Source organism: Catharus ustulatus, chromosome 6 (assembly GCF_009819885.2).
Source record: "Catharus ustulatus isolate bCatUst1 chromosome 6, bCatUst1.pri.v2, whole genome shotgun sequence".
Classification (NCBI taxonomy): domain Eukaryota; kingdom Metazoa; phylum Chordata; class Aves; order Passeriformes; family Turdidae; genus Catharus; species Catharus ustulatus.
In genome coordinates, this window is record NC_046226.1 from 52,542,867 (window position 1) to 52,556,163 (window position 13,297).

Consider the following 13,297-nt stretch of genomic DNA (forward strand, 5'->3'; position numbering starts at 1 on the left):
TATTTTACTTGTATTAAAAGCACAGATTGTATCTCTGCTGAATCTACTTTGAACCACTAAAGGTGATAAAGCAGTTCATCCTAGAGGTTGGTTGGAGTCTGATGCTTCAGATGCTAATAAGGATGATACTTGTAAGATGTTTTTAAAACCTTAAAAAAAAGATAATGGTGTGGATGTTTCGGTTTTGTCCCTTAAAGCTTGCTACAGCTCAAAGAACCTGAGGAAAATCTATTAATCCCACATTCTAATAGAACTGATATTTCTAGGGAGCTTCTGTAGCGTGCTATAGGCACAGGCTCAGTCCTGTCTTTGTAAATGAAGAAAACATTCTTTGGTTTTTTTATTAACTTTCAGTGTGTGGCAGTTTTGCACACTGCTATTTTTTGTTTCTTTTTTGACAAGATAATTTAATTTCTTGTGTTTTTTCCATTAGTTCCTTAGTAGCTCTTAAGCATTATTTCCATATTTGTTGGAAATGAATGGTTTTTATTACAAGAATAGTGGTCATTTATCATGGGGAAGGGAAAGTAGTCCTTCATTTTTTACATTATAGGATTAAATGCTTCTGACTTTGCAAACATTGCAAATTTTCACTAAAGAAAAGGTATCTGTTAAGCTTCTAGCCCTTGTGGAAAGGCATCAGTTTGCACTTTTAAGTCCATTTTATGCAGACTAATATGACCTTACCTGTAGGAGAGTTAAAGGTTATTGCAACTGAAAGCTTTCCTCAGGTTTGCAACACGTTAAATACAGGAGCACTTCCGCTGACATTAATGTTAAGCGTATAATTGAGTGCTGTGCTGAATTAGGGTCTGATGTCATTTGGAAAGTGCTGCAGAACTCTGTGTGTCTATTAATGTTCCTTAAGGAAAGGAGCAACTTAACGGGCCTGGAGCCATAGGAGAAATCAAACCCAAGTAGTAAATTTTATTTTAAATTGATTTATTCAACTTGGCTGTCAAAGACAATAACTTTTTTTTATTATTTTTCTCATTTGAAAGTGTGTTTGCTTCTTGAGGGCTTGGGGAATATCGTAGGGACATGGGTCAGCGGGACGTGTGCTCATATTGCAGTGTCAGTTACTCTCAGTTCATCAAATCACACTCTGCAAATAAACATTTCAGTGGGACCAGATGCTTCTGGGTGCTCTGGAGCCTGTAGAGTTTTAGTGCACAGCTTGAAGGTGTACAACAGAGTTTTAACATTTTGGGCAGATTCTTAAGTTTGTTCCTCATTTGACATCTGTTTCAAAGAACAGGAGATAGAAAACAAGCTGCACTAACCAGCTTGTTAGTGTCCCAGGCTGTCCCTTATACCCTTGTTTATGCTGGAACCTGTTGGAGGTGTTTGCTCAGGAAAATGAAAGTTGAAGAGAACAATTCTAGTACTGTAGGAGTGAGCTGAGCTGTGTTAGACACTTAGGAGGAGTCTTGACATCATTTCCTACTGTCTGAAGAGTTTTTGGTCCTATTAAAGGAAGGGAAGGATAATTTCTGAGTGTTTCTCTTTAGGATATGAAGTTGCTGCATTATCTGAGGCAGCCATTTGGTTTCATAAATAGTGTAATTTCAATGGTTTTGAGAGTAACAAGTGGTAAGAGGTGTTTTCCTAAGAGTACAACAGGTCAAATTATGTGGATCTGTGCAGTTGTCTTTGATAGGGGAACTGCAGAGAACGTAGGAAACAACACTGACATGTAAGTGAAGATGAAGCAGAAAAGCAAAGCTGTTTGCAAGTTGGATGAAGTAGAGATCAGGACTTGTCCAACAGAGTATCTCTAAGGATGAGGTCACACAGCCTTTGTGGATGAGTGCTCTAGGCCTTGACCTCCCTTGTCAATTTTTCTTTTCTATGCATAAAATAGGGATTTCTCACTGTAACTCATGTCCGTGGACCCTTCACCTCGAGGAAAATTATGTTGGGTTTCAGTTAAGAAAAGCAAAGTTAGTTTTTAAGGATTGCAACTCACTTTTGACAGCAAAATTAACTTACTGTCTGGAGTTCTTGATGCTTGGGAAAGGTGGGTTACAATAACGTTAAGGTTTGTTTCCTCATTGAAAATACAATCCAGTCCTTGATGTATCAGTTCTCATTATGGTAAGAAAAAACATGTTTTGTTTTCTTTCTAAGTGTATTGCAAATCTTTGGGAAGTTGCTACTCTGCAGATGTGTCTCCATTTGGATCTCCCTGTTACTTTGCTGTTGTGTAGTTCTGTGGACAACTGCTGCAGTAGTGCATCAGTGGTCCCTTGAAACTGGTTTTTCAGAAAGATGAAGTAGGAGTTGGACTTAGTTTTAAAACATAGTTTCCATCTGTTCCTTAGCTTGTTTTATAATGAACTCATACCTTGCTAAAGGTCACTGCAAACTTGCTGTGCTTAGGTTTTTCGGGCTGTTCAGGTGCTCTTGCTTCAAGTTTGTTGTGAATGGGGAACATGTTTGGTGACTGTGGAAGGCTGATTGCTGTTCAGTGATTTTTTCAACTCTTACCTTAAGCAGTAGGGTTTTTCCTGCCCCTTGCTGTCTTCAGAATACAGTGAGCACAAAACTTTGGAATGCTTTGGCTGATTAGCTGACTCCTGTGCAACTGGCTGAATTGCTGGTATTCTATTGATTGCATTACATCATTATAAAGATATTGTAAAACTTAATGGGAGTATTCTAAAACTTAACTCTTTTTTTTTTTTTTTTCCTCTCCATAGGCTCATAAATCAGTGAACTTTGTTTCAACTCTGCTTCAGATCACTATGTCCGAGCAACTGGATTTACCAGTGAGACAAGCAGGCAAGTTTTCAAATATTTTTTTCATTGTATCTATTCTAATGGTGCATGCACACAAGTACAGATGCAGGTACTGTTAAAGAATTCTAATGGTTTAATGTCAAGCACTCCAAAGTTGTGAGTTTCTCAAATTGCAGTCATCACGAGCCATTATCTGGCACCATACACTGAATAAGGAAGACAGAAAGCAAAGGTGTGTCTGGCTCTTGGGTGATTCTTCCCCTTTATCTCTAGTGAACATTCCTGGGGAAAGCAGAATAGTTTATGAGGCTGGTGCACTTGGTCCAAGGAGGTCATTTAAACTTGTACTGTGAACACTGGTGTTTCTAAACATACTGAATGGAAGAAAACAAACTATGCCTTTTGGAGTCCTTCTTATTTGCACATAAGTCATCAGTAAAATTGAATGTTGATTATTGACAGCTCCAAACATCACTGTAAAGCTGCTCTAATTACTTGAGAGAAGTTTTTAGTGCAGTACTTCAGTGGGTTTTCTGACTGGCCAGGAGGGTGTGATCTGGATTGCTTATTTGGACCTTCCATGTAGTAGATACTCTAATTTGTAGTCTAAACTTAGCTTGCATTTTTATCTTACTGCTTGGGGGTACCATTCAAATGATGACTCTAAAAACTTACTGCTTTACAAGTATACCATGCAAAAAGAAGTTTGAAGGAAACCTCATAAAATTCACCCTGTAAGGTGAAATTTCATGTAAGCCAATTAAACCAAAGCATCCTGTGGAGAGTGGGGATGGCTCATTCAAGGCCCAGCTTACAGACAATGTGTGTTTGCAAAGCAATTAATGTTAAATCCCTCTGAGGCCTGGCTGAAGTCTCTACCACTTCAGTCTTGTGATAATCTGCTGAGTGTTTCTTGACCTCTGCAGACGCTTTCAGAAATCCTCTGGTTTCTGAATCTTCAAAAGGTGCATATGAAATTTAGGAAGACAAGTTGCTTTATGGATTTTTATGTAGAATTAGATTAACAGTAACTTTGCTAGCAGTTTGCCATTAGAGATTTCCTGTTGCATGTTGCAAGTACTTTTCTGAGTGCTGTGATTTATGTTCTGCCACATAAGCAGTTTGGATTTGGTTGTCAAATGGTAAATCCAGGGTTTGTTCCAGGAGCCCAATTGCTACAACTTGCTGTAACCATAACCTGGATATAGAGGAACTCTGTTTCTCTAGCATTCCTTCCTGTATCACAAACTTAATTAGATTTTTTTTTTTTTTTTGCTTACAAGGGATGTTTTAGGTTGTCATTATATTGATCAGCTTTTCTTTTTCAGTTTTAATGAAAATATTGAGAAAATCATTATAATGGATTTTTCAGAAGTGTGTTCCTAAATAGTTCCACAACTACATACCTGAATAACAGATAAAAGCATTACCTTTAGTTTTTTATATGGAATGGGTGAAAGAGTATCAATTTAGTAAATTACTGGGTTAATAACTTGCATGGTTTATGTGTTTTGGTTCCCCTACATAGGAAGGGCCAATGCTTTTGCTCCAGAAAATACTTGCTTGCAAGATGTGTTTGTTTTGTGCTTTGAATGGTCATCAGCTGATTTGCCACTCTTGTTTCCCAGGGGTTATCTACTTGAAAAATATGATAACCCAGTATTGGCCGGACCGTGAAAGTGCTCCAGGAGAGATCCCACCTTACTCCATCCCCGAAGAAGACAGACACTGTATCCGTGAGAACATCGTAGAAGCCATTATCCACTCTCCTGAGCTCATCAGGTGCACAGTTTTAGCCTCTGCATGAATTCTGACTGATGAGTTTGTTTCTTTATTTTTCACCAGCCAAGATCACCCACGTGCTAAGCATCATTGTCACACTCTGTGTATCCTAAACATAGAATTAATGGAGATGGAAAAAACAGTTTGCAGCTTGTGTAGCATGTAGAAACTTAAAATTCCTTAAATGGAGACTATTAAGCAGAACTAAACAAAAAGGAAGTCTAAGTATGGACAGTATTTGCTGCTTCAACATTGCAAGAATACTGTTAAAATAACAGTGGTAACTTATTTAATTGTTGTGCTTTTGTTTTTCAGAGTACAGCTTACTACTTGCATTCACCACATTATCAAGTATGATTATCCAAGTCGCTGGACTGCGGTTGTGGAGAAAATTGGATTTTATCTCCAGTCTGACAATAGTGCTTGTTGGCTTGGAATTCTTCTCTGTCTTTACCAACTTGTGAAAAACTATGAGTAAGTTCTTTCTGGTCTTTCTCCATATAAACCAGCAGAATTAATATATTGGTGTCTATTTTTTGTACTCTGTGTGTATACTGTAACCATATAGAATTGTCTGTGGGACTGCATAAAGGTGATGGAAATGGTTAGAAAGTATTCTTGACTTATGCAGATGCTGGTTCATGTATTTTCTCCACTAAAAATTACAGAAAAATTACCTTCATTAAAAGTTTGAATTGAGGAAAAAAAGGGTGTTTCAAACCTAAATGTGGTAGTAGTTCTCTATGGATTGATGTCAGTAAAAAGGTCTGCTCAAAATCATGACTTTTGCAGAAATGTATTACTTAAATCAGGTTTAAACTTTGAAACTTTTCTATGGTTACTGTCACCAAGTACTAGAGTACAAATTGTTTAAAAGTGTGGAACACTGGGAGCTCAGAATTAGTTAACTGACTTTGGTTTGAGCACTTGGGTGAGCAGAGAAAAGGACAATCCTGGAGTCAGAATTGTAGTAGTGGAACTGGAGGAATCCACAATTTACTCTTTCAAAGCATCGGAATGTCTAACATTTCTGTTCCAGGTTCTTGATTTAAATGTTGCATGGTAAATTTCCATCTAATTTAATGAATTTTACGTCAATCAGTGTAAAACAGTGAATGTCAGTTTCTCAAAAATACTTTTACAGGAATGCCATAAAGATCTTTGTAATCCCAAGTGGGAGTTTTCTTAGTGGCTGAAAATTGCAAGCACTGCTAGGAAAGGAAAGCAAAAAATGTCTCACTTGATTTTCAGCTTAAACATCTTTCACCAAGTATGCTGCAGAGATCTGTGAGCTGTAAATCAGGAAGTGTTCAGTGTCAGTGAATGATGAGGATAGAAATCCATGTTCAGGGATGTGAGTGCAGTCACTGTGTGCTAAGCTAACAGGTGTGTCTGTAGTCTCAGCTGATCAAACACTTCAGCTGAGGCCAGGAACTGCTCCTGCTTGCTCAGCTTTCTGGTGGAGTCAACAAGGGTGAGTTTCATGTCATCAGTCGTGGAGGAATGTGCACATTTCAGTGTGTGTCACTCAGTTTAGTGGGACACGAATCTCTGCAGTGTTATGACTTTGATCAAGTTCTTGTGCCGGAGCTGTAGGAGTATTTAGAGCTTGAATTCTTTTTCCTTAACATAGAACATAAATATCGTGAAGCTTTTCACTTTTTTTTTCCTCCCTTCAATTCAACCAGCAAGATCAAATAGCTGCTCTAGAAGTAGTTTTTTCTAGTTTTTTTCCTTTTTTGGTGAAAATTGGAAACTGAATTTTCCTGAGCAACATCTAATCTTAATATTTGGGTTTCTGGTACACAAAATGCATGAAAACTATTATTGAACAGGATTTTGGAGCTCAGTGTTTTGTAGTAGCTCTTGCAGAACATGCCATCTGGCAGCAGATTGAGCAGCCTTTTTCTTGTTATGTTCTGAAAATTGCCTGTTTAGGAAAAACTGTTTAGGAAGCTGAGTATTGTTATTTAATATTAGTGAAAAGTCTACAAAAAATGTGCTTGAAAAACAAACCATACCAAAGCTCAGTCCTCTAACCCAGAAATCTCCCACAGGAGTCTGACAAGTATTGATTGCTGAATCAAGAAATAAATGTACAATCATAAGATGAAATTTTTTACCTTGTTATTGTCATCACCAGTGTAGACAAGATCCTGCTCTGCTGTGATAACCATTGAATCAATTAGGAGTTTCCTGTGTATAAGTTAAAAATTGGGGCAAAGATTTCAAAATGTGGCTTTGTTTCCTTTCAGGAATTTTGAGATGTTTGAGAGAGTAAGTGGAGCCTTGTTTTCAGCAAGGGCAAGCTGGTGGGCTGTGCCCAGCATAGAACGTCTGAAGTTTTATGTCAAGGGTGGTGCCAGCTCAGAGTCTGCCCCACAGCCTGGAATCCCACCTTCCCTATCAGGCTTTAGGCAAATTAAATTATGAGATGTGAAAGCCATCAGTGGCAGGCTGTGAGAGACTTCTCCTTTTGCTTTATCCAGTGCCAGTGGAGCAATCTAGCTTGTGCAAATATTTTGATAAATTGTGAACTCTGATTAATGTATTTCTCCTCTGCAACACTGTCTGGATATGGCTTTATTTCCGATTCTGTCACAGGGACTGGCTAGGGTTTCCTTTTAGGTCCCAGCTTGTTATGAGCTGTCATATAACCTATTTGTGCCTACACTGGGGCAAGGTGAGGCTTTTCAATTTAAAACTGCCTGAAAGAACTGCAAAACTGGTTTTGTTCTTCTCTAAAGGTACAAGAAACCAGAAGAGCGGAGTCCCTTGATAGCTGCAATGCAACATTTTCTGCCAGTCCTGAAGGACAGCTTCATTCAGCTCTTGAATGATCCATCAGACCAGTCTGTCCTCATCCAGAAGCAGATCTTCAAAATATTTTATGCCCTTGTCCAGGTAAAAAACTTTGAATATACTTGAACAATAATTTAAAACATTATGCTTTTCCTTAAAATAGTGAATGACAGAAATATTGCAGTATTAGATTACATCTGAATCATTTTCCCTACTACTCAGCTCCATGAATCACAAGTTTCTGATTGTCTTGTGCTTTTACTTTTGAACAGTGCTATTCCTGGTTGCCATTAGATAAAAGTTACATGTGCCTTCCTCTAAGGTAGGGTGTTTACTGGAAAACCAGAGAGAAAGTTAGTTGTCTAAGGATAGATTGTGGAGGCCAGCCTATGGAGAATTACCAGTGTAAATATAGCAGTTTCGGAATGGAACTGCTGTTAAATGCTTCAGAAATTGGAGTAACATCCATTTAAGTAGCATTTTAGCATTGCATAAGCACAATGAATTGGAGCAAAGACCTCTAGCACCTTTGAGGATATTTAGGATATAGGTTATATTGTGTTGAGTTCTTTAGCCTGGTTTTTGAGGTAAATTGCTAATCTTTTATGGTAGCTAAGTGTAGGCAAAGATTTGAAAGCTAAAATTCAAACTGTAAAAGTAACATAAATTTATTATAAAGCAATTTAAAAATAATTTCCCCTTTTTTTTTTTTTTTTTTTAACCAGTACACATTACCTTTGGAGTTGATAAATCAGCAAAACCTGACTGAGTGGATAGAAATCTTGAAGACTGTTGTCGATAGGGATGTACCAGCTGTAAGTGGCTTTTGACTATTTATGTCTTTAAGCTGAAGTATTTTTTTTCATTAAAATGTTAAACAGTTTAGTATTTTATTTCTGCATTCTTTTTTTCTCTACAGATGCCAAGAAAATAATAAATAAAAAGGATTAGGCTAAGTGGGGAGTTTTAAATAGACTAAACAAATTTTGAAAATATGTGGCTTGTATGCAAATTCTGTTTTCAAATTATAGCAGAACTTATTTTGGCTTCTTGTTTCACTAATTTATTGATCATTGAGGCATATTTCATGGGATTTATTTTTAGATAGGCTGTACCTCATACTTTTATTAAGCTAGAAATGCAAATGGCGGGTTTGCAAATGGCAAGATATATTATGTAGTTGCTCAAATTACATATAATTGGAACTCTTTGTGAATAATTGGTAAATCATGTCTTTTTTTATCCTAAAGGAAACCCTTCAGGTTGATGAAGATGATAGACCTGAGTTGCCTTGGTGGAAATGCAAGAAGTGGGCTTTGCATATCTTAGCTAGGCTCTTTGAGAGGTATTTTCCCTTCCATTATTATCTTTATAAACCCCCAAGGAAATATTCAAGTCAATAATATTGCTGCACCCTTGAGTTTACATACTTGCTTCTAATTCTAGGTATGGAAGCCCTGGTAATGTTTCCAAGGAGTACAATGAGTTTGCTGAAGTTTTCCTGAAGGCCTTCGCTGTTGGTGTTCAGCAAGTAAGAAACACTGAGTGTGGGGGCAGTATTTAGAGTCAGTACTGGTTGCTTATTTCATTATTTGCTGAAAAGGCTTCTTGCTCTTATTCACAATTTTTTTTTCAAGCACATTGGTATGGAAAGAAGTGATGTCTGTGGGCTAAAAAAAAGAAATTATCAACTTACCACATATCACAATCCACTTTCCACTTACAAGATGAGCTTCAGACAAATGCTGGCAATTTTTTTCCTTTCTGAAAGAGATGGGTATATGTGGTGTAGTTGACCTTCAGAACTACCTTTTAAACTCTGATACAGGGATTTTTTTACTTCAAGTCTGTAAATGCTAAATTCTTAGCCTTCTGCAAAAGCCTGATCAAGGAGAGGCTCTCTAATAGATAATTCTGATGTTCCCTATCCACTTGTCCCCCTCTTTGGGGTTGACACTTGTGCTGTGATTTAGGGTCTGCTATATCCAAAGAATCTTTAGATTAATTAAAAACCTCAGGTATGTTTTTATAAAATTTCCTTGCATTTGGTTCATAAATACCTTTATTTTAAGGTGGCAATGTTGCAAATGTAAATAGACTATTGATTTATGAAAATCTCACAGTGCAGAATGTTTTCCTCAAAGCCTTTAAGTCAGACAAACAGTTATTAGTTCAGTTTCAGTTGTCTTAATTTCTAATGAAATTAGAATGAATTGCAGGACTTTAAAAGAAAAAATGTAGGGAAAGTATCTCATAAATCCATGCTTTTTGAATGTTGGCCAAAGTATGGAAAACATTTTTCACATTGAGTGTGAGGTAATGTATCCCAACATTGCCCTCAGGCAAGTGGTGTCAGCATTGCTTCCTGAGGTGCTCACCTGTCACCTCTAGGTGACAGATAATTACTGCATGTTCTTTAAGGCCTTACTGGTCGCTTTGCATTTCCAGGATAAAAGGAATTTCTGACAAAAGGCTATGGCCCAAAGTAGTCTTTGAAAAGATAATTTTAATAGTTTGACAAAATGCTTGTTTTTCTTTAAATTCTCTTTGAATCAAATTTGATCCTTACTACTAGTGCAGCTAGGAAACTCTTAAGAGTTCAGGTATTTAGAGAAAACTGCTAAAAATCAATACTTTAGCATGCTTAGTTTGTTCCTAAACAATAATGTAACTTGTTTAGGAAGACAGACTCTATTAAGGTTCTGCCCTCCATTTTTCTGCAGAAGACAGATCTTGGGCCTCTGCTCAGGACATGGAATCTGTCAAATAAATGTGGAAGATTTTTGAGCAGGATGTGTTTCTTTACAGAAATTGGAAATCTATGATATACTGGAGAATACAAATTCAGATAATGCGTTTCATTGAGTTCTCTACTCTCCAAAGTGTTTGCACCCTTTTAGTAAAGGAGTAATAGATAAATATAAGGCATGAGACTACAGGTGGTTCAAGTATAAACTTGAAGTATACTGCTAATATTATTGTCAGAATTACTTCTCATTGATTAGCCCCTATCCCTCAAAAAAAAAAAAATTCCTGTCCATTCAGCATTGAATTTAGCTAAACTTTCTTAGCTTGTCCAAACCAGGCTGAGCTGCCTAGCTGGAATACCCTGAATTTATCCCTTGTGTTAGCAGCTGTTTTGCTCAGACACTTCTTGTGAGCCAGAACTAAGCCCTGGTTAGACACTGCTGCCTTGTAGTTCCTTGGCACTGTTACAGAATTTTATTTTCTTTGCCCAAGAGTGTCCATCCTGTTTTCCTCACTGCAGTTCTTAAACATTTTCTTAATTTTTTTATATCTTACCTACTACATCTGAATCATGAAACTACATGCATCTTCTTGGATAATCCTCAAAACAGCAAGTTTGAACTTTTGCTCTCTTCTCTCACACTCAATACCTAATGCCACCAAAACCTTGGGTACCAACCAGTAATTTCTCTAAATCCTGAAGGTTTTTAAACATGAGCAGTTCAAACTTTGGGAACTGATAAAGCATCTAGAGCATAAAACTGTTTGTAAAGCAGCGAATATTTTGATGAATGAGCGCATCCTCCTTAAACTGGAGTGCAAGGCAATTCCTTTGGGAAAAACACTTCAGTGTTTGTGTAATAAATTGTGTCAACACCATTCATTTTCCAAATAATGAATCTTGTTTTCCCCAGAATTTTATTTTGGCAATATTACAGATTGATAGATATCTTTCCATCTTCTTTGGGTTTGGATTTTTAAAAAAATGCTTCTTTTGTGTGAAGACTTACATGAAACCCTGGCAATGGGATTTGCCATTTCTCTTCAGTTAGTGATGCTGCTTCTGAAGGTTCAGTGTTTCCACTGAACTGGATTGGGCTACAGGGAATTCCCTTTGCATTACCCATGCAAAACACTCCTGTGAGCTGTAATGTAATTACTGGTCATGGTCCTATGTCCGTTTCATGACCTCCTTTGTGGAGAGCCATGGACTTGAACGCAGCTCCTCCCTGTGAGGAGTTCTGGATGCCACCTCAGAAGAAGAACTGAGGCCAGACAGCCAAAGGGAGTGACTGATGGATCATCACTCCACACACACACATTGCTCACACATCTGTGTGGCTGTGAGATCAGCAGACTGTGAGTGTAGAGTGTTCTGATCCAGTGGCTGGGTGTGAAATTCCTGCCCCAAAGAATGAAGATGGAATAATCAACCTCAGAGGGCAAGGCCCCCTGGGGTGTGTTGGTGGTGAAATTAACATGTATGGTTTGTGTTATTAAAGGATGGTATTTTTAAAAGATTTGCAAGCACCCAATATGAGCTGCAAATTGTCTTATAAAATTAACAATGACATTTGGTAGAAGGCTTAGTCAGTACCCATTTTAGCCTAATGAATAAATGGGGGTTTTGTTCAGTTTCGAGGGGTTCTCCCAGAGGCTTGTGAGGGAGGATGGAATTGTGGTGAAAAGGGTCTGTGCTCACATAAGCTATTAATGAGATCTGATTTTTTTAGGTGTTGCTGAAGGTGCTGTATCAATACAAGGAAAAGCAGTACATGGCTCCTAGAGTTCTGCAGCAAACGCTCAATTACATCAATCAAGGAGTGTCTCATGCTGTCACCTGGAAGAATCTGAAACCTCATATTCAAGTAAGCCATTTTTGGGGTTTAATACTTAGATGACTCAGAAATCTTACCTTACTACATGTAAGACTACATTAGTACTACTGTGCAGTGTTTCCAGCCTTGCTACAATTCACATTTTAGCACATCTCTTTTAAATTGCTGGTGGAAATAGTTTAAGCCAGTTTAGTGAAGGTTACCTTGAAACATGAACAAAGCCAAGCTAATTTATTGCTGTGTCTGCTTTGAGCTTTAATTTATTAAGGATTACAGTCTAACACAGCAACACAACATATTTGCAGATGGTGTTAGCTGCTGAATTTGTGGCATTGAATCATCTCCACATGCCATTATCCAAAGCCAATCTAGTGTTTTGTGTTGTAACTCTACCTAAACACAAAAGATGTGCTTTTTTGTGAAGTGCCACATCAATCCACTCTAAAACCAAATAGTTTTAGAATGCTACCATTTTATATGAGGAAGTGACAGGATGGAGAAAATCTGTAAAATACAGGACAGAATACAGAGATGGGTTTAGTAGTGCTAACCTGTTTTCAATCTCTTTTTTTATTCCAGGGAATCATCCAGGATGTTATTTTCCCATTGATGTGCTATACAGATGCTGATGAAGAGCTCTGGCAGGAAGATCCATATGAATATATCCGCATGAAATTTGGTGAGTGCTTGAAATCTACTCATGTTTAAAAATTATATCACACAAAGATGGGATTTATATGGGATGTTTTTGTGAAAACAGAGATGGCTTTAATCTTAAAAAAAGAGAGAGAAACACAGTGTATTAACCAAATAATAGAAGTTAATATACTTGACATATTGGTGGAAAGGAGAGGGGATACAACAGTCAGCAGTGATGCAGGTGTTTCTGTACTTATAAAAGTATTTCACTTTTACCATTACAAAGTTTCATTACAAATCAAACAGTCCTGGTCTTGCTAACAAAAACTACATGAATTTAATGTCGTTTAAAGGTTATGCCTTACAACAGCTTTTATTTCAAGCCCTGGATTTCTTAGGGAATTTCACCCATTGCACATTTCAGAGCAGATTTACCCAAGTGGTAAATGACACATTATGGAGTAAGCCTGGATTCCAGACTTGTCCCATTTCACCTCCTGTGCTCTGCTACTTTATGTTGGAGTTTACTCTTAAGTCTTGAGGCTGGGAACAAAAAAAAAAAAAAAAAAAATTTCAGACTCCCTGAACAAATTCTTCCTTCCACTAGGAATGTTTATGTAGCGAGAAACAAGGAATCTTGAGGGGTTTGGGAGTTTTTATCCCTCAGGTCAGAGGCGTACCTGTAAACACTACAGGTATTACACAAGGCTCTGATAATCCTTCCTCTTCTGCAGAGAAGTGAGAAA

General features: G+C 37.5%; 1 protein-coding gene across 1 annotated transcript in view; it reads left to right on the plus strand.

Moving 5' to 3' along the window:
- The window catches only part of IPO7 (importin 7), a 34,221-nt gene that overhangs the window by 5,888 nt on the left and 15,036 nt on the right, over positions 1-13,297 (plus strand). The window contains 9 exon segments of the mRNA XM_033062762.2: positions 2,703-2,784; positions 4,371-4,524; positions 4,840-4,998; positions 7,272-7,428; positions 8,052-8,141; positions 8,577-8,671; positions 8,773-8,857; positions 11,808-11,942; positions 12,492-12,591. Coding sequence (XP_032918653.1) covers positions 2,703-2,784; positions 4,371-4,524; positions 4,840-4,998; positions 7,272-7,428; positions 8,052-8,141; positions 8,577-8,671; positions 8,773-8,857; positions 11,808-11,942; positions 12,492-12,591 — 1,057 coding nt within the window.